Genomic DNA, 21,365 nt, shown 5'->3' on the forward strand with positions numbered 1-21,365 from the left:
AGTGACTGATCACACAGTTATCTATTAGTGAGTGTTAGTTTGACATGAGAAGTATAGTGATTCACCTCCCTCTCTTAGGATAGGCTACGTCCCCTTGAATCCACTAGTATAGGCAAATAACCTTAAGTTATACATGTAGTTCTCCCCCTCTAAGTGGGATGAAGGGTCCCTTTTATAGGTGAGGGAACCCCTCTCATTTACATATTCTTCAATGTGGGACAAGTGCCGCTCTAGGCTTACTATGGAGCCATCTTGATGAGGCCGGAAAGGTGACTTCCCGGTGGTGTCTTGGTGAGTTCCGACTATCATTGGAAAACTTGTATGACGAGGTACGCTATTAATATCATGGTTGAGCCACATAGTGACTTGTAGAGCCGCCTAGAGAGTCATGCTTATGCTCGGTGGCATGCCATGCTAGCTCTATGCTAGTAGGGGTGCCAACACTAGTGAACTTTTCGAATTTGTGTTTAAAACGCGGTTGCATTTAGATCGATATGGTATATAATTCTAGATTGCCTACATACTTGTGTGGAATCAAAGCACATGAAGTTCCGGCTAGAGATGGCAAACGGCCCGGCTGATCCATTTTAAGCGGGCCAAAACCGTACCCGTGATGTGCTTAGGCCGACCCATTTATTTTTCGGACCGTGCTCAAACCGGCCCATTTGCTTAAATATTAAGCCCGGCCCGGCCCATGGCCCAAGCCTATGTCGAGCTGAGCCCGGACCCATGCCAGACCAAGAAGCGGGCTGGCCTGGCCCATTAGTATTATAAGACACAATTAACATAAAAAAATTGTGTAATTAGAATATTTGTTTTATATAACTATTTAAAATAGTAAAATAAATAAAATACTACAACACATTTGATAATCTTATTTCTAAAACCATACATATGTCAAAAGTATGACTTTTTTATCACTACTTTGATGATCTTTGTGACATAATGTAATTAAAATAATGAAATAATCAAGAGGTTTATATTTAAAAGGTATAATATTTAATTCTCTGTTGCAGGATGAAAATTGTGTATTATTAAATGATATGGGGGCCTATATATAGACATTAATCACCTGAATCCCGCAGGATTCGGAGTCCTAATCTATTACAGAAATGCAAATCTATCTCTAATAGGAAACATAATAAGGCTAAGACACACACAAGGGTAGAATAATAATTCTCCCGGAACACTCCCCCTTGTGTCGCATGCCTAGTAGATATGCAAAATGAAATCACCAAAGTCGTGGAAGTGAACTCTCCAACGGTATCCAATCAAATATATTTGAGAGGATGGGAAGGGTGGTGAGCCCTTAGTATGATGATCATAGCTAAAAACATAGCAAATGCATCGTTCCTTGTGGAAAGTAAAGCGACGTGTGACCAACGCGTCGATGCTCTTAACCTATACCATAAAAATACCGGAAAATGTTTGCATTCGGTTGAATAGGGTCCACTAATGCCACCTTAAATACTTTGTAAGAATAGAATGTTCTCGGTTAGAGCCTTAGCAAATAAGGACTTCCTTGAAATCTAGCAAAAGAACAAGCTTTGCAAAATGAGCGAAGGGCATCAGAGATTCTTATGGAGGCATTAGAAAACACGGGAGGCATCACAAGCTCCTCTGAAGGAAGGGATGCCGCCACTGACGGCTTAAATGCCATGGAGCCGCCGAGAGGGGTAACCTCGGCCTCACCGTGCATGACACGGATAGGCATGGCCTCACCGTGTGGAGCACGGGTGAGGTGATCCTCCAATCGCTTCGTGAACATCAAAAATAGATGATCATGTGAATTTCAAAGAACTCGAATCATCATATCTCGTTCAAAATGACAAAAAAATGATCATGTCAAAACCGAGGAGACAGGAAAACCGAATCCATGATTCAAAGAATTTTGAGTTACATAAAACTACTGCTGCAGGCAAGCAAAGCTATGTCCACATGCTAACAAAGCTACTGTCTAAGCTTGAAAAAGTTATTGTCAATGAAATTTGACAGATTTATTCCTCTCCATTCTTAACACAAATATCAAGATGAAAATTCATCTTTGGCATGTAGGGCCTTTGAAAACTTAGAAAGGCACGAAGATATAAAACATAATCTCCACACAAGATCCGTAAAATAACTACTTGTGCCGTAAGACAATGTGGTTGGTTACGCAATTAGCAAGAAACTCGATTTCACGGCAAGACATGCCCAAAATAAAATTAAGAGAGTCAACAACGCGGTGAACTTCTCTAGACAATAAAACTACATTCTTTAACTTAAGAGTTTAAAAAACATGGTATTGGAGCAGTTGAATACCAAACAATTAAAGTGGAAAACCATCCATTTGGTGCGGGTGGTCACCAATAATAATAAAATCGTTTGAGCTATGAAACGACTTGGAGAAAACCGGAAAATTAACCGGAAAACCATGTCAAAATAACTCAAAACTGGGTGAAATTTGGACTGGAAAACGTGGCAGTAAAAACTACGGGAAATATGTCAGAAAAATGACGAGAAACGACAAAACAATTATCGAAAACTCGCCGGAACCGACGGCGCCGATTGCTGGAAAACCGATCGGCGGCAGTCGGAGCTGGCCGACAGGGGACACCGGAAACGCCGGCAAGTGGCCGGAAGGCGGCCAAAACACCGGAACAGTAACTGGGAAAAACGACGTCAATTTTGACGTTCCGAGGTCCGTTTTCCAAATTTCAAGGTCCAAAATCACAATGTAGTGCTATTGGGGTCCCATGTAACCCAAAATCGGCCAATTTAAAAACCACGTGAGTTGCAAACGTTGACCATTCATGCTAGGTTTAAAGCAAATAAAATTCTCACGAGTTCATCTTGTAAACAAGAAATACGAGAAATTTTATTTAATATGCCAATATTTAATACAACACAAACAAACTTCCAATTCCAATAGACGACTTAAGCTAAAGTCGAGCAAGAATCATGGCAATGCCAATGTCATACTTGAAAAATAGTAAGCAGAAAACATAGTCAAAATAGATTGACTAATCAAAAGTTCGTAGCAACAAAATCTTGCATATCAGATCGGGCGGAGCCTTAGCCTGAGGCTAAAAAATGTGCTTACTTGAGAATGGAAGAATGTTACTTTTCCATTTCCAAAATTCCCTCAAGAAATAGATACAGGTGCCAAAAATGGCATGTGTTTCTCGGATGTGAAGCATGGTTTAAGGTTAACTCTGGTAATACAATGCCATAGACGTTTATTGAATCACTTTTAAGTGTGTCCTATAAAATTCGTTATTTTGGGGATCTTTTGTCAGCAAATAGTGCTGCTTCAGAGTAATGAATTTCAGCTCAAATAAATGAGTACGTAGACCTTGAGATTATCGTTTATAGACAAGAGTTTAAGAAAACTCAAACAATCAAATAACAGTCGCGATGGCGACACATCCATAAGAAACGAAGGTTGTATAGGTTTCGAATAATCAAAACTATTCAAGTATGTAACCGGAATTATAAGGGTTGTGATGTATATGGTCACAAAATAATTGATGCATATCGGTGATTCTCATGATCGCACCCAAAACAGCGGTGCACTCAGTCGACCACACGAAATCGATTTCTTCCCTTTAAATAATAACGTGACTCCCCCAGGACCGTCACACGAAAAACGTCGACCAAGAGGGGAATCATATCCCTCTTTGGTCTGATCAGCGTTATAAGAAATGACAGAATAAAGACAAGAAGAAGGCTAATAGTGCCCGATATAATATATATATACGTTTAAAAGCGGGAACGTTAATGAAAAATTTACCTTTTAAGGTTTGTAGAAGACGGGAGTAGGTTCTCTTGAGCGAAGACTTTGCTTGTGAATTTCGCGTTTCTTGCGTGAATATGAAGGAGGAGCAATTTTAAATCCTTTGATGCGGGGTCTTACGGGGCATAAAAAATGTTTTTGCGGAGCGAATGCAGAGGAGACCTTGCGGGGCTACGTGTAGAGGCTGCAGAAGCTGCGTGTAGGGGCTGCGGGGGTTGCGTGCAGGGGCTACAGGGGTGGTTGCATGCAAGGGCTGCGTGCAGGGCTACAAGGAGGGGTTGCAGGGGCAGAAGGGGGGGGGGGGTCGCAGGGGCTGTAGGGCAGAAGGTTATGGTGGCTGCAGGGTTCGGCAGATTCTGCATGGGGTCTGCAACGGTGGCAAGCAAGAGCAGTGGCCGACGGGGAGTGCCGACGGGAAGATGCCAAAGGCTGGAGACGAAGGTGGCCGGCGGTTTTAGGGCAAAGTGCGTGATAATGTGTTGCATAATGAAAATTGTGTATTATTGAATGATATGGAGGCCTATATATATATATGCATTAATCACCTGAATCCCGCAGGATTCGGAGTCCTAATCTATTACAGAGATGCAAATATATCTTTAACAGGAAACCTAATAAGGCTAAGACACACAAAAGGGTAGAATAATAATTCTCCCTGAACATACTTATTATTATAATTGTTTATATATTTATATAAAATTATGTGTTTAATAAGCCGACCCATGAATTTATCGTGCTCAGGTTGTGTCGAGCCAAAAACGGGTTTGGACCGAGCCCATAGGCTAAATATCTAGGTCCGGCCCGACCCATTACAATAACGGGCCGGGCTAGGCTGCTAACGGGCTAGGCCGCTAACGGGCTCGGACCGAGGTTTCTGGCACACTTGCCACCTCTAGTTTCGGCTTGTGGAATTCAAACGGATAGGTGACCTATCTATCTCGAATCAATATGTGTTTAAATGAGAGTGTCGGAGCCCATCAATTGGGTTTGGATTTTTTTTTTGAAGGTTTGTGATTTGGGAATGGATATGATTTCGTGGTGTTGGGGGAATAAAACTAGAGCCAATGTCACAATGATTCATATGGGACTCGCAAATTTGACTGGGATTATGTTTAGATTTTTGGACGAATTTGATTGGTGAAATCAGAGATTCTGTTTGCATTTGTGATGAATTTGACTGGTGAAATTAGAGATTATGTTTGAACTTGTGGTTTTTTCTAATGGGTTGCTAGATTGCCTATATATTCTTTTTGAGATCAAACTTATTGTAATTTGTGTCAAGTAAATTATATATATATATATATATATATATTCATTTTCGGTTTTTTCAAATAGTGTCTATCTGAAAATAGAAAAATAGGAATTATTAAAAAGCAATTTAAAGACTTTTAAAACACACAAAATTCAAAAGTACGTAAAAAAAATAACAGAGCATCGAAAAAATATTGTGCAAATATTTTCGCTAGCCAACGTATAGTTTAATTCAAGATATTAAACTACATATTCGAAATGTCAGTCAACGTCTCACTCGTATCATAAAATAAAGGGAAAATTCTAGGTGGCTCAAATTGTTTTCTCATCCTGCCCAGTAACTCAAATATGGGCTTCGCAGTTTGTTAAGGGACGAAACAAGTGTTGGGGTAGCTTGTTTGTCCTTTTGTTTGCACAAGAGTTCAAAGGTGTCCCAACCAATTTTTTCGACCTATATTTGGTTTTTTGTCAATGCAATAACTTCCTTGTATTAGGATGCATACTGACTTTTATGTGCGCATATGACTTTTTTTAATGGGTGTAAACTGACTTTTATCATGAGATTTAGTTTTGAATATAGATGTTCGATTTTTTATGTATCATGTTGATGTTTTATAATTACTAACCTCGTTTATGTGCGATGCACTTGATTTTGCTTTACTAAAAAGAATAATTATGGAAAAACACATTGTTAAATATTTGTATTTTTACGTAATTATATTGATGCGCATGTGTGAGGGTAAAGATGGAGATTATGAAATTCACAATTTGGTGATTTTATTTGATGCTGACATTATAATAACAGATATTAAAGATGATGGAGTTATGAGGTGGTGGCGCGGACCGATACTCGATAGTACCCAATTAATGCCTATTTGACTAGAATTGGGCCGGGCTCGTAACAAAACGTTGGGCCGTGCATTAAACTAGCCGGTCACAAACAAACGATGTGAAAGATTCGCCCAAAAAAAAAAAAAACCAACCAACGCGTCGGTTCGGGCACAAAAAATCCCTCATTTTCAAATTCACTTCCATTCCATATCTCTTTATCTCTCTCATTTCTTCAACATCTGATTTCAATTTTTCACCCTCCAAATTCAAATTTTCTCTCCGTCAAAATCCAAGAAGAATGTCGGCGTCAACTGTGTCAATCACGGCTGCCCCGACGACCCGGAGGCGATCCGTCGTGGCCGTCGAGAAGAGGTCGGCCAACATCGAACTCGTCTCCGCCGAGCCCCAATCCCAGAGAGCCGACGACCCAACCGCGGCTAACAACAGAGATCTGAGTCACCAGTCCATCCGAAGCGAAACCGCCGTCGACCGCTCCGCCCAGGCCCGAAGAACCGGCGGCACTTCCACCGTGTCGCCGCCTTCCGGTCGCCGCTCCTCCCGCAAAGCCCTGGACGGAACTCAGAGGCCTCGCTGGCTCAGGCTCCTCCGTATCTTCGGCAAGTGGCTCGGCCTTCTGGTCTTCGTCGGCGGTTTGGGGCAGATACTCACGCGCCTCGCGTACTGGCCAAGCGCCGCCGGGCCGATGGCGTTCACCGACTTAGAGGGCCGGATTGCGGAGGTGGAGGCGTCGATGAAGGAGACGAGTCGGATGCTTCAGGTTGGGGTGGACATGGCGAGCAGGAAGGTTGATAAAGTGGTGGGAGAGTTGAGGAAGGAAGTGGAGGAGAGAGGTGTTTCTTTGGCCGGTGAGTTGCGGAAAATGGCGGCGAAAAGCGAAGGGCTGGAGAGGTCTGTGGAGGAGCTGAAGAGCGTGGATTGGCTGTCCAAGCAGGAGTTTGAGAGGATTTATGAGGAAATGGAAGGGAAGAGCGGCGAGTTGGGTGCGAGTTTTGATGATATAATGGCGTATGCGAGGAATGTGGTGGAGAAGGAGATAGAGAAGCATACTGCGGACGGGCTTGCTAGGGTGGATTATGCATTGGGGAGCGGCGGCGCTGTGGTTGTGAAGCATTCCGAGCCGTATGTGGTGGGTAAAGGGAGTGGTTGGTGGACAAATATGAGGAATCGGGTTCATAGTGATGCTGAGAAGATGCTGAGGCCGAGTTTTGGAGAGCCTGGGCACTGCTTTCCATTGAAAGGGAGTAGCGGGTTTGTGCAGATTAAGCTCAGGACAGCAATTATTCCCGAGGCTATCACTCTGGAGCATGTCTCCAAGGTATTGGTTATTGCCCACTATTTCGTATTTTTCTGTGTGCATTGATTTATCGTTTAGTTTTACATCCTGGTAAATGAATGTGATTCACTAGGTTATGTCAGAGTAAAAAAAAGATCAGGTTTTGTGTTTTTTTTTGGGTAATGAGGGGGTGGGCCTGCAAAGAGACCAATGTGAACAGCATCTAACAGCCATGTGAATGGTGAGAGTGTTGATAATGTGAGGATCTCGAGTATCATTTTGAATTAGTATGAGCCTGAATCTTGTAGAAATCTACTAATTTGTGAACTTTTACTGAAACCTGATTCAATGGCTAGTCCAATGGAATCTAAACTTCAAATTGCTGTTATGTCCGGAATAAGTATATTCAATAAAATTTCAAAATGAATTTATCAGAAGGTGTGTGAAGAGAAGACTCCGTTTGTCATTAAGGTGTAATGAAATTTTTGTTCAGCTTTGTGCATATCATGTATGTACAGTGAAGTAGGTTGAGATTTTACTTGCAACATATATACCAGGGCATGGTATTTGGGTAAAATCATAAAAGTAATGTGAAACTACAAATAGCAGTAACATGCTCTGCATTTTCTATAGATCAAAAGGAAACAAGGATTTTCAGTTTCTCACCAACCAGTATGGTTGACTACTTGAATTGGGGTCTGTGTGTATTTGGTGCAGTATTGGTGTGAAGTAGGCACTCTTTATTGCTTGGCACATTGAAGTTATGCTAAGTAGTATAGTCTGTCAACTAAACAACATAATCACATTAGTCTCTCTCTCTCTCTCTCATTAACATTTATTTATTTATTTTATGTGTTTCACTCACAACTTTTTTCCTTTTGTCTTTGAATAGAGTGTTGCTTACGACAGAACAAGTGCTCCCAAGGACTGTCGCCTATCTGCGTGGTTACGAGGAGTGCATGATCAGGGTTTAGAAGTCCATACAGAGAAGATGTTACTTCTGGCTGAGTTCACATATGACCTCGACAAGAGCAATGCCCAGACAGTCCCAGTATTGGACTCAGCTGTGTCTAACATTGTTGACACAGTGAGGTTGGACTTCACATCTAATCATGGTAGCCCTTCACATACTTGCATATATCGTGTGCGAGTTCATGGGCATGAACCTGAATCTGTTTCTGTGATGGCCATGCCCCAGTCTTAGATGTTAGCCCTCAAAGATCAGTCATCTGTTTTGTAGTTTAAGTACTCGATAGGTACAGATTTATGGTTATGTGCTTAGGGTTGTTCTCTATGTCATCTACGATTTCTGAATACTAGTTAACTAGTGTAATGTAGTAGTCATGTATTTTTCATTCTATGCAGCTTGTGCAGGTCTCATTTTGTTGCTTTCGAGGTATACTTTAGGCATGGACTATAAATCTATAATTTTAGCTCCTTGTATCATTCAATCTGTATTTGAATTTTGTAGTCCTAGCGTTTGGGAGGGAGGAGACTCCAAAGTGAGTCCAGGTGGGTTGGTACAAAGAGATCGGCTGATAACTACTGTGCAGGTTTTTGGGTGGCTGAGGGGGGGGGGGGGGGTTTAGTTTTTGGGTGGGAAAAGGTAACACTGACAGTGTGATCTACTCATTTACAGATGGAGAGAGAGAAATTTTACAACGGATTTGGTTTACTGGCAGTAATTTTGTGTGTGATCTTTGATGGACTTGGGTTTGGTTTATGGCACTAAGATCTACCTTGTTTAAGGGTTTGATATGACTAATTAAAATGTGTTTTGGTCGTTTTGGATCAAAAGAAGGTTTTTAAACAAATGAATCAAATTTTTACTTTTACATTCGTATTATGGACACTTTCATAGTCTTTTGAGTATAATAGGAGTCTAATGATAATATATAATTGGATATTTTATAACTCATATTTAGTAATTTTGTCCTTACTCAATTTTTGTCTTTTTATAAGATCTTTTACCAAATAATGAGAGTTGGAGTGTGGATTATAAATTTGAGTGTAAAGTTCATCTCCCAAATAACATCTTGTTGCTGTTGAAAGATGTCTCGACATCTATCTCTTTAATAATTGTTTGTAAAGCATTGGATTGAGCTTCCATTTTTTTGAGATTTCATTTGTCATCTAGTGTCCAATCAAATTTCGGCTGTGAATTCTTTTTAGACAAAAGGGCTAGAAATGACACCTCTCACACAGTTGCCATTAATGAAATTGTAGAATACAGTTTGTAACAACATCCCGAAAATAATATCAGGAGTTAAGACAAAACCTATGCATTCTGAAGTGCAGTTTAGCAAGACGTGTAACTACAACAACTCCATTTGCTTTACAAAGGGGGCTACATCTTGGAAAGATAACAGTATGACAAAACACATGAGCTATGTCGTTAGCGGCTAAGTGTAGCGTAGCCCTTCAAAGATGCTGCCATTGGAATATGTCAGTGACACGAAGTTTCATCCAAGGACTCACTATTTCAAGGAAGATACAGATTTGCTTCCACCTCTAAGACGTTTTGGAAGCTTCTGCAAGCTCCCAGACAAGCCCAAAACTCCAAAACAATCATCGAACGCGAAGGACGCAGTCGCCAGAGTTCATGGAGTTTGCCGGCGACAAAACCCATAAAACAAAGAGGTTGTGGCTTGTTTTGATCACAAATCGAAAAGAGACTAGGAATTAGAACGAAGGAGGGACTCTGGATTACCAGAGCAATGGGAGGAGGGATCGCATCAGAGCCCAGAGCCTCACCGGAGGCTCGTCGGCGTCGTACAGCTTCGATTCGATATTGTCGAGAACCAATTCGAATCCCACATGCAAGGGCTGGGTCTTAAAGAGCTCGATGAGAGGGAAAGAATGGCGGTGGTGGCGTGCCCTAAACTAGCCGGACGACGGCGGTGTGTCTGGTCAAAGCCGTCGGTATCTGGGTTTCTTTGTATCAAACAGAGAGAAGACAAGGGGAAACGCGTGAGGAAGAGAGAGACATAGAAGAATAAAAGAGAGAAGAAAAAGAAAAAGAAAAAGAAAAAGAGAAAGAGATGATTGTGTGTGGGAGAGCCTAGTGTCAAGTCCCGTTTTCGGCAGTGTCTATCGTGGGCGTCGCTGGTTATATGAGCTTCATGCATGTGTGAGATTGCTCCATGATCAGAAGTGTGGGAGATATATGGTTGCCCCTTCCTAGGGGTTCAAACAGGCCGACTCGGTTAAGTTTGGGGAGCTTGTCGCTAGTCGGGGACTTAACGTCGAAAAAGGGAGTTGGTCGCCTTACACATTGGTCGGGGTCTGGAGCCGATCCCCTAATGAGCCCAAGGAAAGGCGAAACCAGTGCATTGCTCAGTTGGTTAAGGCTGCCTCCATATGGATGGAGTGCCGCATGAACTAAGTGTGGCAGCCGAATGGCTAGGTCAGTGACAAGTGGTATCAAAGTCATCCCGACATCGCTATCATTGTGTCGCTAAGCGCTCACACGTGTCGTCGTGTCCCCAAAATTAGGGGGGCTCTACGAGGGAGTCGAGTAGGCAAGGTGCCTCCAGGGGAGGATCAGACGAGGGTCTATAGCAAAGTGCAAGACGAGAGATCCGACGCGAAGCTTTGTTGGGCGATCTTTGGGAACTCATTTTGTCTCTCAAGCAAGGTGGGCGTACGAGGGTTACGCGTGCCACAGTGGGGATGTTATGTACGAGGAGGTTCACTTTATTTGGTGGGGGAGGATGTCACGTCCCGTTTTTGAGAGTGTTTATCGTGGGTGTCGCTGGTTATATGAGCTTCATGCATATGTGGGGATTGCTCCATGATCAGAACTATGGGAGATATATGGTTGCCCCTTCCTAGGGGTTCAGACATGCCGAACCGATTAAGTTTGAGGAGCATGTCGTTACTCGGGGAGTTAACGTTGAAGAAGGGAGTATGCCGTCCTACACACTTGTCGGGGTTTGGAGCCGATCCCCTGATGAGCCCAAGGCATGGCGAAACCAGTGCATTGCCCCGTTAGATAAGGCTAGCTCTATGGGTATGGAGCGCCGCATGGATCAAGTATGGCAGCCGAATGGCTAGGTCCGTGACACTAGGGTGGGCTCTCATCCTAAAGGAAAAATCAAAGGCCCAGATTGTACGATGGAGATCAAGGGCCAAGAGTAAAACATGGGAAAAATAATTCATGAAAATATGATTTAAAAGTCATTAATTTCGTAAATGTGTAAAAAATAACGGAGCGTCAGAAAAATATTCCGCGAATACCTCTGCGCTCATGACAACGCGTAGTTTAAAACAAAAATGATAAACTAAAAATTTAACATCTCAAAAAAATATCGGTTAGCGTGTTTGTTACGCTGGAAAGAATAAAGAAAATTTTTCATGTGCTTACCCTTCCAATTTCTACAACAACTACAAAGCAATCATTTTCTGCTATGCGTATAGTAAAGACAAGGCTTCGTAACCGAATGGACAATGATTTTCTTACAGACTCCTTATTGATGTACATTGAGAAATAAATTACATAAAAGTTCGACATTGACTCAATAATAGATGACTTTCGAGACATGCAAGAACACCGACTTTTGTTATGATATATGGTTAATTTGATATTGTATTTTATTGATTTTTTTCAGTTCGGAATTTAACTTTATTTTTAGGCATAAATACCGATTTGCACCCCAAACTTGGCTGAAATTGTCAATTTGCACCCTGAACTTGCATTTGAGTCAATTTACCTTCTAAACTTGGTAAAAATTGCCGATTTACACCCCGAACTTGTATTTGAGTCAATTTACCTCCTAAACTTGGTAAAAATTTCCGATTTGCACCACATTCATTAAATTTAACTGATTCTATCCAATTTTGCGTCACATGTCATGCACATGAGAGGTAATGTTGTCATTTTCTATTTATATTTTTCTTAAAAACAAATAAAAAAATTCTTTAAAATGAGGATTATTTTGTTAATCAAATTATTTTTTACATCTTTTTTTCTACCTACTTAACCCTACTTTGTATTATACATTCAATATACCCACCAATTCAAAAATAGTGTGTGTTGTATAAATATATTTTTATATGTACACATTGTTGGAGGATGAACAAAACGAGAATAATAGCGACGTAATAGAACAAAACGTAACCGTTTATTGATTGATACTGAGGCCAATATATAGGCATTACATAACCACAATCATGTAGGATTCAGAGTCCTAATCTATTACAGAGATGCGAATCTATCTCTAACAGGAAACCTAATAAGGCTAGGACACACACAATGGTAGAATAGTAATTCTCTCGGAACACACATTTATTTTTAATTTTCAATGTATTTATTTATTCATATTTTTTCTAATATCTTTTAACATATCATATCACATAAAATAATAAATATATAAATCAATAACATGTTTCGAAAAAACAAACATTGTAGCAAGTGTTCCTCTTAAGTAATTTTATTAATTTATTTCATTATTCAATATGAATAAATATATAATGACAATACTACCCCTTAAATGCATGACATGTGACGTAAAATTGGATAAAAATAGTTAAATTTAACTGATGAAGTGCAAATCGGTAATTTTTACCAAGTTTAGGAGGTAAATTGACTCAAATACAAATTCGGGGTGTAAATCGGCAATTTTTACCAAGTTTATGAGGTAAATTGACTCAAATGTAAGTTCGGGGTGCAAATTGACAATTTCAACTAAATTTAAGGTACAAATCGTCATTTATGCTTTATTTTTAATTATTGAAATATTAGTTATCGAATATAATTTGAAAATATTATTATATTAGTGCTTTCAATTTTCAACATCGTTGATTCGATACATTATCTGAACCCCCATAAGATCAAATCTTGATTCCGCCCAAGCCGACCAATGACATTTTTGCAATTAAAACGAAAGCCCCTTAGCTACAGTGCCATCCCTCTCCCATCCTTAACGGTTAGGAAATAAATGAATGCACTTTTGAAGAAAAAAAAAACATTTGTAGAAGCTAGAAACCGGTACGTGTGGCAGTTGTCCTGATTTCGTTCAAAGAAAAGTGATGATAAATAGGCCGGGGGACTCCCTGAGGATAACGGAAAATAAACAAAAGGAAAAAAAAAGGGTTAAAAGGGGAGACGAGAAGCAAACAAGCCTTTGTTATCCACTGTAGCACGAAACCCCCCCCTTCTTCTTCTTCTCCACATCTCCGATCTTCAGCCACTTCCAAACTCGCACGCTCTTGATCGGGTTTTGATTCCGAATATTTAGCTCCAAATCCAACCCTAACCCTAACCCCAACAATCGATTCGTTTATTTTTCAGACTAGTGATTAGGGTTTCAATTCGGGGGATGGCTCCGGCGGCGGTGAAGCCGGGGAAGCAGGGCGGCGGAGAAGAGGGGAGAGCGATGTCGAACAATCTCTGGGTCGGGAACATCGGGAGGGACGTCACCGACTCCAATCTGTACGACCTGTTCTCCCAATACGGCGCGCTGGACGGCGTGACGTCATACTCGACGCGCAGCTACGCGTTCGTGTTGTTCAAACTCAAGGAGGAGGCCGCGGCGGCCAAGGAGGCTCTGCAGGGCACTCCGGTGCGGGGGCTGCCCATTAAGATCGAATTTGCTCGACCGGTTGGTATTATTGATCTTTCTGCTTCTTCTTCTTCTAATCTTTATATTTCTGTATATCATGATAATTGTGAATTTGTTGAACAACGAGTTTGGAATCCAACCTTAATTGTGAATCTGTCTATTCTGTTGTTTGCTTCCAATTCAAATGCACAATTGACAATACACGAATTCCTGTTTATAACACAGTGAATCGTTTAGAACACATCGAATCATACGTTGGTGTTTTGATTACTTTTTTGGTCTTCCTTTGGATCCAAACAGTTGCCAACAGTTCGTGTTTAGGTTAGAGAACATCCCGGAGTGCGTCAAACTAATCTACTCCTTTCTAATATGGATAGGAGGATCGTTTTCGTGGTCTTTCGTTCAATTGCGTTTAATCAATCAAACACATAACCAATATGGATATGCAATTTTTTCTAGGGAAACAACCCTCTTAACACAAAACCATTGAATTTGAGAGAGGGAGATTTGTCGGATATGCAAATTTTTCTTAGGGGAACAAAGCCTCTTGCACAAAACCAAAATATCTTAGAATTGTCTGAAGCCTCTAGCTCAAAACCAAAATATCTTGAATTATAACTGGATTTCCGTCAGATATGATTAGGGGGACAGAGCCTCCTCTAGCACAAACCCAAATATGTTTAGATCGATAGAGGGACATTCATCGGGGTCAAAACTCTTAACCTGCCCCATAAAGTTGCCAACCCTGCAATGTCAAACGCCCAATGGATCCTTCCATTCGACCACAACGGATCATAGTCCGATGTGAATGAGAATCCTGACGTGTTTAGCTGTTGTACTGTTTTAGGCGGAATAATGACGGTAAACGTCTGAGAAGAAAGTTTACTGGCTTAATTTGACGTGATATGTGGTAGTATGCAGATGGCAGTAGCTAGCCTGTTTGTAACAATTGCTGATCAATATACCACTGGACAAAACATTTCAATAGCCAGCCTTAATGACAAATTTGTGGTGAGTGATTTTCACGAGAAAGGCGTGTTTCTCTTCTACTATGCTTAAGTGAACTTGTACACACCACCAATCTGGCATATAAATCTCAAAAATTATACCTCACACAACACAACAAAAGGATATGAAAATCCTGCAATTATACGCCTGTTTGTGTATATGAATAGGTATCCTCCATGTCCCTTATATTGAAAGCTGTTTATTTTACGATCAGATATAATATAATTTATAATGCAAGGGATTAGATGGATTCTGATATCAAGTCCCATGGTCTCGAGCTCAAAATGGCGAGCATAAATTCTTGAACTACACCAGTGTCTGTTCATTAACCGTATAAAGACTGAAGCATTTCCTATTCTATCTCTTGCAACAGACAATAGTTCCTAAACGAATCACTCATTAGCACATCCAGGAGGGGGATGCCATGGAAGCAATGTTTGGGTAGTCAGGATGAAACTGAAAGAACTATTAAGATTATAAAATAATATATTTTATTACTTGCATTTCATCTTCTAACTGGAAGGGCATGGAGAGAAGGAAATTGATTTCCTTGCCAAGGGAAGGTAGGAATGTAGCTATGGGGATAATTTTATATACCATAAATGTTGGAGCAGAAAACCAGCCTGTAATAGATGTCTGGAGGCCCTCGATCTGTATTCCTTTGACGTATGCATTTTTACAGTTCCGCCTTCTGCTGCTACTGCACAATGATATTTTTTTGCTTATCTTTCGCTCTGGGTAGCTCCAGTTATTGGCACTAGCAATTCTTTGTGTATAGCAATTGTAATTCTTAAGCTACAGCAGCAGAAATTTACTTCTGTTTTTGCTTTCGAAGTCATGAGAAACATGTGAAGGAGGGAATGAACCCATTCCACAATTTGTGGTTTCATATACTCTTTCAATGCTGTTGTTATCTTTTAAAAGCACAAATAGCTTTGCAGTTTGTATACATTCTAATGTGACTTATCTATCCACTACTTTGACCATTTTATTCCACCAAATAGAAACGTACAGTAACAGCATGGACATCCCAGTTCTTTTGTACTTGATATCAGAAGAGAAGCGATCTTTCTTCACTCAAGTAACCCATCTTAGAAAGAGTGCAAACAAACCTTTAAAAAAAAAAAAACCAAAACAACCACATTCCCTTCCTCTCAAAGATTAGCAAAAAGTTAATCAAAATGGTTTGGCCAGTTTATTATCTTTCTCATTCTAGGTCTAGGTTAAACTTAGGGGAGAAGGGATATAATTGTTATACATGTGATTTCTCCCTCTGCTTAATCTGTGAGTTTCATCAATGCCGTCTATGATAAGATTAAGAATTATTTTTCAAGTACTCCCTTGACTTTACATGTTTCCTTTCTGTGTATTGTTTCTTCTATCCGTATTGAAGTATCAATAATGCACACCGGCCTGTCTCGCCTTCTACATATAATCTTGCCTTGAGATGCTAAACTTTTGGTTCTTACAAATTAACTATGTTTTAAATTTCAGGCAAAACCATCTAAGAAGCTATGGGTTGGTGGAATTAGCCCATCTGTGTCAAAGGAAGAATTAGAAGAAGAATTTCTCAAGTTTGGGAAATTGGAGGACTTTAAGTTCCTTAGAGATCGAAATACTGCATGTCTTGAATACTGTAGATTGGAGGATGCTTCTGAAGCAATGAGAAATATGAATGGGAAGCGATTGGGTGGTGACCAAATGCAAATACATGTGGATTTTCTCCGATCACAACCTGCGGCCTTAAGAAGAGTAAGCTTATTATTTAATCTTTAGCATAATTCCTATATATAAAATTATAATTATATTTGTACTGATTACAGAAGCAGACATCCATCTTGTGCTTTGTAGAAAAAAAAAGTAGATATATTATCCTATGTTAAAAAGGAGTTTCTTATTGTGTTTAGGAGGACTCTTTATCCTTTGTTTATATTTTTTGGGTGTCCAAGGACATGATGCTCAGGCCAACTGTGTATCAATTGTGAAAACATGCATGAAATTTATTTGACAGTATATGAAGAAAAGAAAACCGAACTTACTGAGGAATGAATGCAATGTTTTGTACACGTTGTGGAATTTTGTGAAGGAACATAACATTGATAAACTTTTATTTGAATGTTGAATGCAAACATTCAACAGTATATCTGCTGTTGAAAGATATCGAACTCATGTTCTTGTCAACATGCCATATTTTGGTGTCAATTTGGAGGGGCTGAATGTTAATGCATGTGTATTAGAATAGTTCTTTTGGAATGCTTCGGTTGCTTATAAGTTTCTACATTGATATTGTTTGTGATTAGTCTGTCTCCCTTGGTCATTTGAACAGGAACAGTTGCCTGACTACCGAGATGGACAGTTTCCAGGCAGGGGTATCATGGGACCTGCTGCTGATTCACATTCTGGTCATAAAAGAAAACAGGTGCGAACTTAGCTGCTGCAAGAGTGTTGTTTGCTGCTAGATAAGCTTATACTGCTTTTTTTTTTCTCTCTCTCTCTCTGTTTGAAGCATCCATGAGAATTATCTGATAGGTGATTATGTGACATGGTTTCATCTTACCTTATATCTTTAATGGCTTTGTGGTTGCACTTGTTACAGTGACATTCCCATGTGAATTCTACTTTTCTGATAATCTAAAGGTGAATTTTGTATTAACTCATGTTGCAGCATTATTCTCAACTTCCAGGCCAGACCAGTAGCTCAGTTCTGTGGGTTGGGTACCCTCCTTCTGTCCAAATTGATGAACAAATGCTCCACAATGCTATGATTTTGTTTGGTGAGATTGAGAGGATTAAAAGTTTCCCTTCAAGGCACTACTCATTTGTCGAATTCAGGAGCGTAGATGAAGCTCGACGCGCGAAGGAGGGTTTGCAAGGTAGACTTTTCAATGATCCTCGGATTACAATTATGTTTTCAACCAGTGATTTGCCACCAGCTGGCGCATACCAACCGGGAGGTGGTAAATGGTCTGCTCCTAGACCTGATATGCATCTATATAATGAACACGCAATCAGCAACTTAGGTCCTGGGAATCTACCACAAAGTCCAACTGGTAACTTTCTTGGACCAAATGACGTTCCAATGAGGCCTTTAGGTTCTCTACCTCCAGGTAGATTTGATGATCTGCATTATTATCAAGATGTCAGTTCCAAGAAGAGCCGACTTAGTCCACCCGTTGTCAGGGGAATAGTTGGAGGTCCTAGGCCTCCTGATGATGATCACATCTGGCGTGGCATTATTGCCAAGGGTGGAACACCAATATGTCGTGCTCGCTGTGTCCCTGTAGGCAAAGGGATACGAATTGAGATGTGAGTATACATCCTTTGCTGTACTATCTCTTTTCTTTTGTCTATTTTCCTTTGTGATTTCTTGTTGGGGGTGACAGATGACATTTTTTTCTTGCTAGTATCTGCTTAGTACGTGAGGCATGCTATCTATCCTCTCTTTGTATGAATGTTATTACCTTACAATTTCCCTGCTGTCTCCATGATACAACTACAAGGGGACTCAAGACAATAACTTAATCTCTTTATTTGAGTTATAGACATAGCAAAGCTAAATCTTCATTATTATGTCACTGTTTCCTGTTTCTATGATTTTGATCTACTATGTTTCTTTAATTTGGAATTCTACTTGGTCAGTAATAAGTACTGCCCACAATCTTTGTATATGAGCACAATGAGCAATCTTACTTGTCCAACAGCTGACGAGTGCTTATGTCAAATATGGCTATAATTTTATTGTTTTCTTTTTTTGCAGTCCTGAAGTTGTCAACTGTTCAGCTAGAACTGGATTGGATATGCTGACAAAACACTTTGCTGAGGCCATTGCATTTGACATTGTGTTCTTTTTGCCAGACAGCGAAGATGATTTTGCTTCCTATACTGAATTCCTCCATTATCTGGGTGCGAAAAACCGGGCCGGTGTTGCAAAGTTTGACGATGGGATGACATTATTTTTGGTACCTCCTTCAGACTTCCTGAAGAATGTTTTGAAAGTTGCCGGCCCCGAACGTCTGTATGGTGTGGTTCTCAAGTTTCCAGAGCAAGATCCTAGTGCTGCTTCCATTCAGCAACCATCGCATCTACCCATTGAATCTGCACAATATATAGATAAACAACAGATTCCACCTATGCATGCGGAGTATAGTATTCCATCGAAGGATGAATATGGTTTCCCTATAGAATATTATAACAGGGTTTCAAGTGAGGAACCAAAGCTTTCTACAAAACCACTCTATCCACCTACTAGCAATTCCTCTATGGTGCAGTCAGTAAGCCAAGATTACTCTTCTAGATATAGTAATACTGGTGCAGTATCTCAAGCTGGACATCCATTATTAACACCTGAACTTATTGGCTCTCTGGCGAATTTACTGCCTGGAAATGCACAGCTGCCTTTGCCAAAAGGTCCGAAGCGGGCATGGGAAACAAGATCAGCTGTTAGGCCCTCATTTCCTGGATGGAAACAAGATCAACAAATTTCTGATCACAGCGCTCATGCACTGCAACAGTTAGGTAGTCAGTTCAATCCACAAGAACAAATTCTTCCACAGTACCAGCCTACTTATCCATCCGGTTCAAACACCTCAAATTACCACTCTGCCCCACTGGTCCTTGGTAGCACCCAAATGTCAGATTCTTCTGTCAGTCTGCCTCTGCCGCAGGCTACAAATTCATCTAGGCCCTTGAGTAATTTTATGGCACCTTCTCAAGGTGGACAGATTACTGGATCCTTGCTTCCTAATCATCAAAGTTATTTGGCTGAAGCTTCTCCTGTCAGCAATTATATGGCTTCCTCTGGTGGTAATTTGCAGTCTGATCGGACCATTGTGCCATCGGGACCTAACAAAGTTAACCCAGAATACCCAAATCAGATGCAGCAGGTTCATTCTGCGCTTATAGGTGCTGGTCAGAGTACCTCAGAGGGTGAGGCAGACAAAAATCACCGCTACCAGTCCACGCTTCAATTTGCTGCTAACCTTCTTCTCCAGTTACAACAGCAACAACAGCAGCAGGAAACGGGTAGTCAAGCAAGTAGAGGGTCTGGAAGTCAACAATGATACTCCGGATAGGTATCTTCTCTATGACATATACTATTCTTGAATGCATGTATCTGTTGGCTGATTTTAGAAGAATGCATATTCATGGTGCTTGCTTCTTGTGTAAATATTATAGGATTACAGTTTAGCACGGTATGTTTCCTGTCAAGCTATATGCATAAGGAGCTAGCACAGTGCCCAGCTATTTGTTTCTGTCTTGACTATTCAAGAAATGTGTTAGTTCTTATGGCGGTAACAGTCAGTTAGCTAATTGATTGCTTATTTCATTGATATGTTTATATGTGGTACCACTTTTAGTTGCATAACATTGGGTTGGTACGAGTATCCCTAAAAAAATTTGATTCTTGTTTCCTAGCTAGTTTGGTTTCTTGCAATATTTCGACTTCTAGAGTTTCACTGTGATTTCTGTGTTTGTCTAGATATAATATTATCTTTATCTTATAGAGTTACTAGGGACAATTTTAAGGTTAACAAGGTGGTTATGGTAGGGCTAAATTAGAATGGTGCTACTCTTGTAATGATTGAAACAATGATTTAAGTTCAGATAAAAAAAGAAGTGATGGACAAAAGATTGAAGTGTTATTGAGTTTAGACACAGTTATGTAATTTTAATTTTTTTGACTGATCAATTGTATTTATATCATATTCTTGAAGAATGTTCTTAGCTAGATCAATAAATTTTGAATTATAAGTGTTAATATTCATTCCGGACTTGTAATTTTAAACTGCCAAACAAGGAGAGCATTGGTTGTATATCTTTACAGCATTTGTCAAATTTTTTGCTTACCTGCTAAATGAGATTTCATTTTGTCTTCGAAAGCAACAGACATCTAGGTGCTGGACATTTTCTTGCTTTGCAAAAAAGTTGGGTCCTTTTAACATGTATCATGTGCTTTTTTATCCATAGTATCATCTTCGTGTCGACCATAAAATTTCAAAGAGACAATCCATACATATGAAAGCACATCCCAAGCGATCGTGTACCAGTAAAACAAAACTGCCTGGCCGGATCGTTTGCTATGGAAAATCGGAAGAAAATACTAAAAACTAAGTCCTTATATTATTTGGTTTTAATTATAACTAATCAATAGGTTCTTGGACTGATTTTTTTGAGCAACCCTTAATTTTTCAGAAATGGATGGGACTTCGGCCCTCAGTAGTATCACTAGAAGAATCTTTGCTTGAAACAATGCAAGTACGCATTCTGCGGTAGGCTACTGGATTAGCTCCTTGCTTGCGAAAAATCAACCATAGGCTACCGGATTACCTCTTTGCTTTCGAAAAATCCACCATTTACCTCCGGAATCTGGGTGTATAACAAGCTTTTCTTGTGAGTGCTGTTATGTTCACAGCCCTTTATCATGATTGAGTAGATTTTTGAGTTTTATTCTAACGACTAGGTGCGTGCTGAAAATCTGTTTTATGTAGATTTTTTTTTTCTGTGGCCTGTTATTCTTGGCTTTTCAATGGAAAATAAGAAGGACGCTTGTTTTCTGTATTGAAAAGCCAGGATCTGTATGTGCCATTTTGGCTTTGGAGCGAATAAAATCTTTTCTTTCTATTAATTGCAACGACGACAACAG

General features: G+C 40.1%; 2 protein-coding genes across 4 annotated transcripts; both read left to right on the forward strand.

The window, feature by feature from the left end:
- Positions 1 to 6,041: 6,041 nt before the first annotated feature.
- Positions 6,042 to 8,511, forward strand: LOC126803239 (SUN domain-containing protein 1-like). The gene is made up of 2 exons (XM_050531027.1): positions 6,042 to 7,193; positions 8,044 to 8,511. The coding sequence occupies exons 1-2, from the start codon at positions 6,156 to 6,158 to the stop codon at positions 8,353 to 8,355; spliced, it is 1,350 nt and encodes a 449-aa protein (XP_050386984.1). The 5' UTR covers positions 6,042 to 6,155; the 3' UTR covers positions 8,356 to 8,511.
- A 4,721-nt stretch (positions 8,512 to 13,232) lies between these two features.
- LOC126803229 (flowering time control protein FPA) lies at positions 13,233 to 21,091 on the forward strand. Of its 3 annotated transcripts, none has more exons than XM_050531015.1 (6): positions 13,233 to 13,753; positions 16,217 to 16,474; positions 17,049 to 17,141; positions 17,388 to 18,028; positions 18,480 to 19,794; positions 20,915 to 21,091. In XM_050531015.1, the coding sequence occupies exons 1-5, from the start codon at positions 13,472 to 13,474 to the stop codon at positions 19,780 to 19,782; spliced, it is 2,577 nt and encodes an 858-aa protein (XP_050386972.1). In that variant the 5' UTR covers positions 13,233 to 13,471; the 3' UTR covers positions 19,783 to 19,794; positions 20,915 to 21,091. The 3 variants fall into 3 exon arrangements, with proteins under 3 accessions (XP_050386972.1, XP_050386971.1, XP_050386970.1); XM_050531014.1 differs by lacking the exon at positions 20,915 to 21,091 and adding an exon at positions 19,898 to 20,346; XM_050531013.1 differs by lacking the exon at positions 20,915 to 21,091 and having other exon boundaries at positions 18,480 to 20,347.
- The last annotated feature ends 274 nt before the right edge of the window (positions 21,092 to 21,365 follow it).

The sequence above is a fragment of the Argentina anserina genome, chromosome 7 (assembly GCF_933775445.1).
Source record: "Argentina anserina chromosome 7, drPotAnse1.1, whole genome shotgun sequence".
Taxonomy (NCBI): Eukaryota; Viridiplantae; Streptophyta; class Magnoliopsida; order Rosales; family Rosaceae; genus Argentina; species Argentina anserina.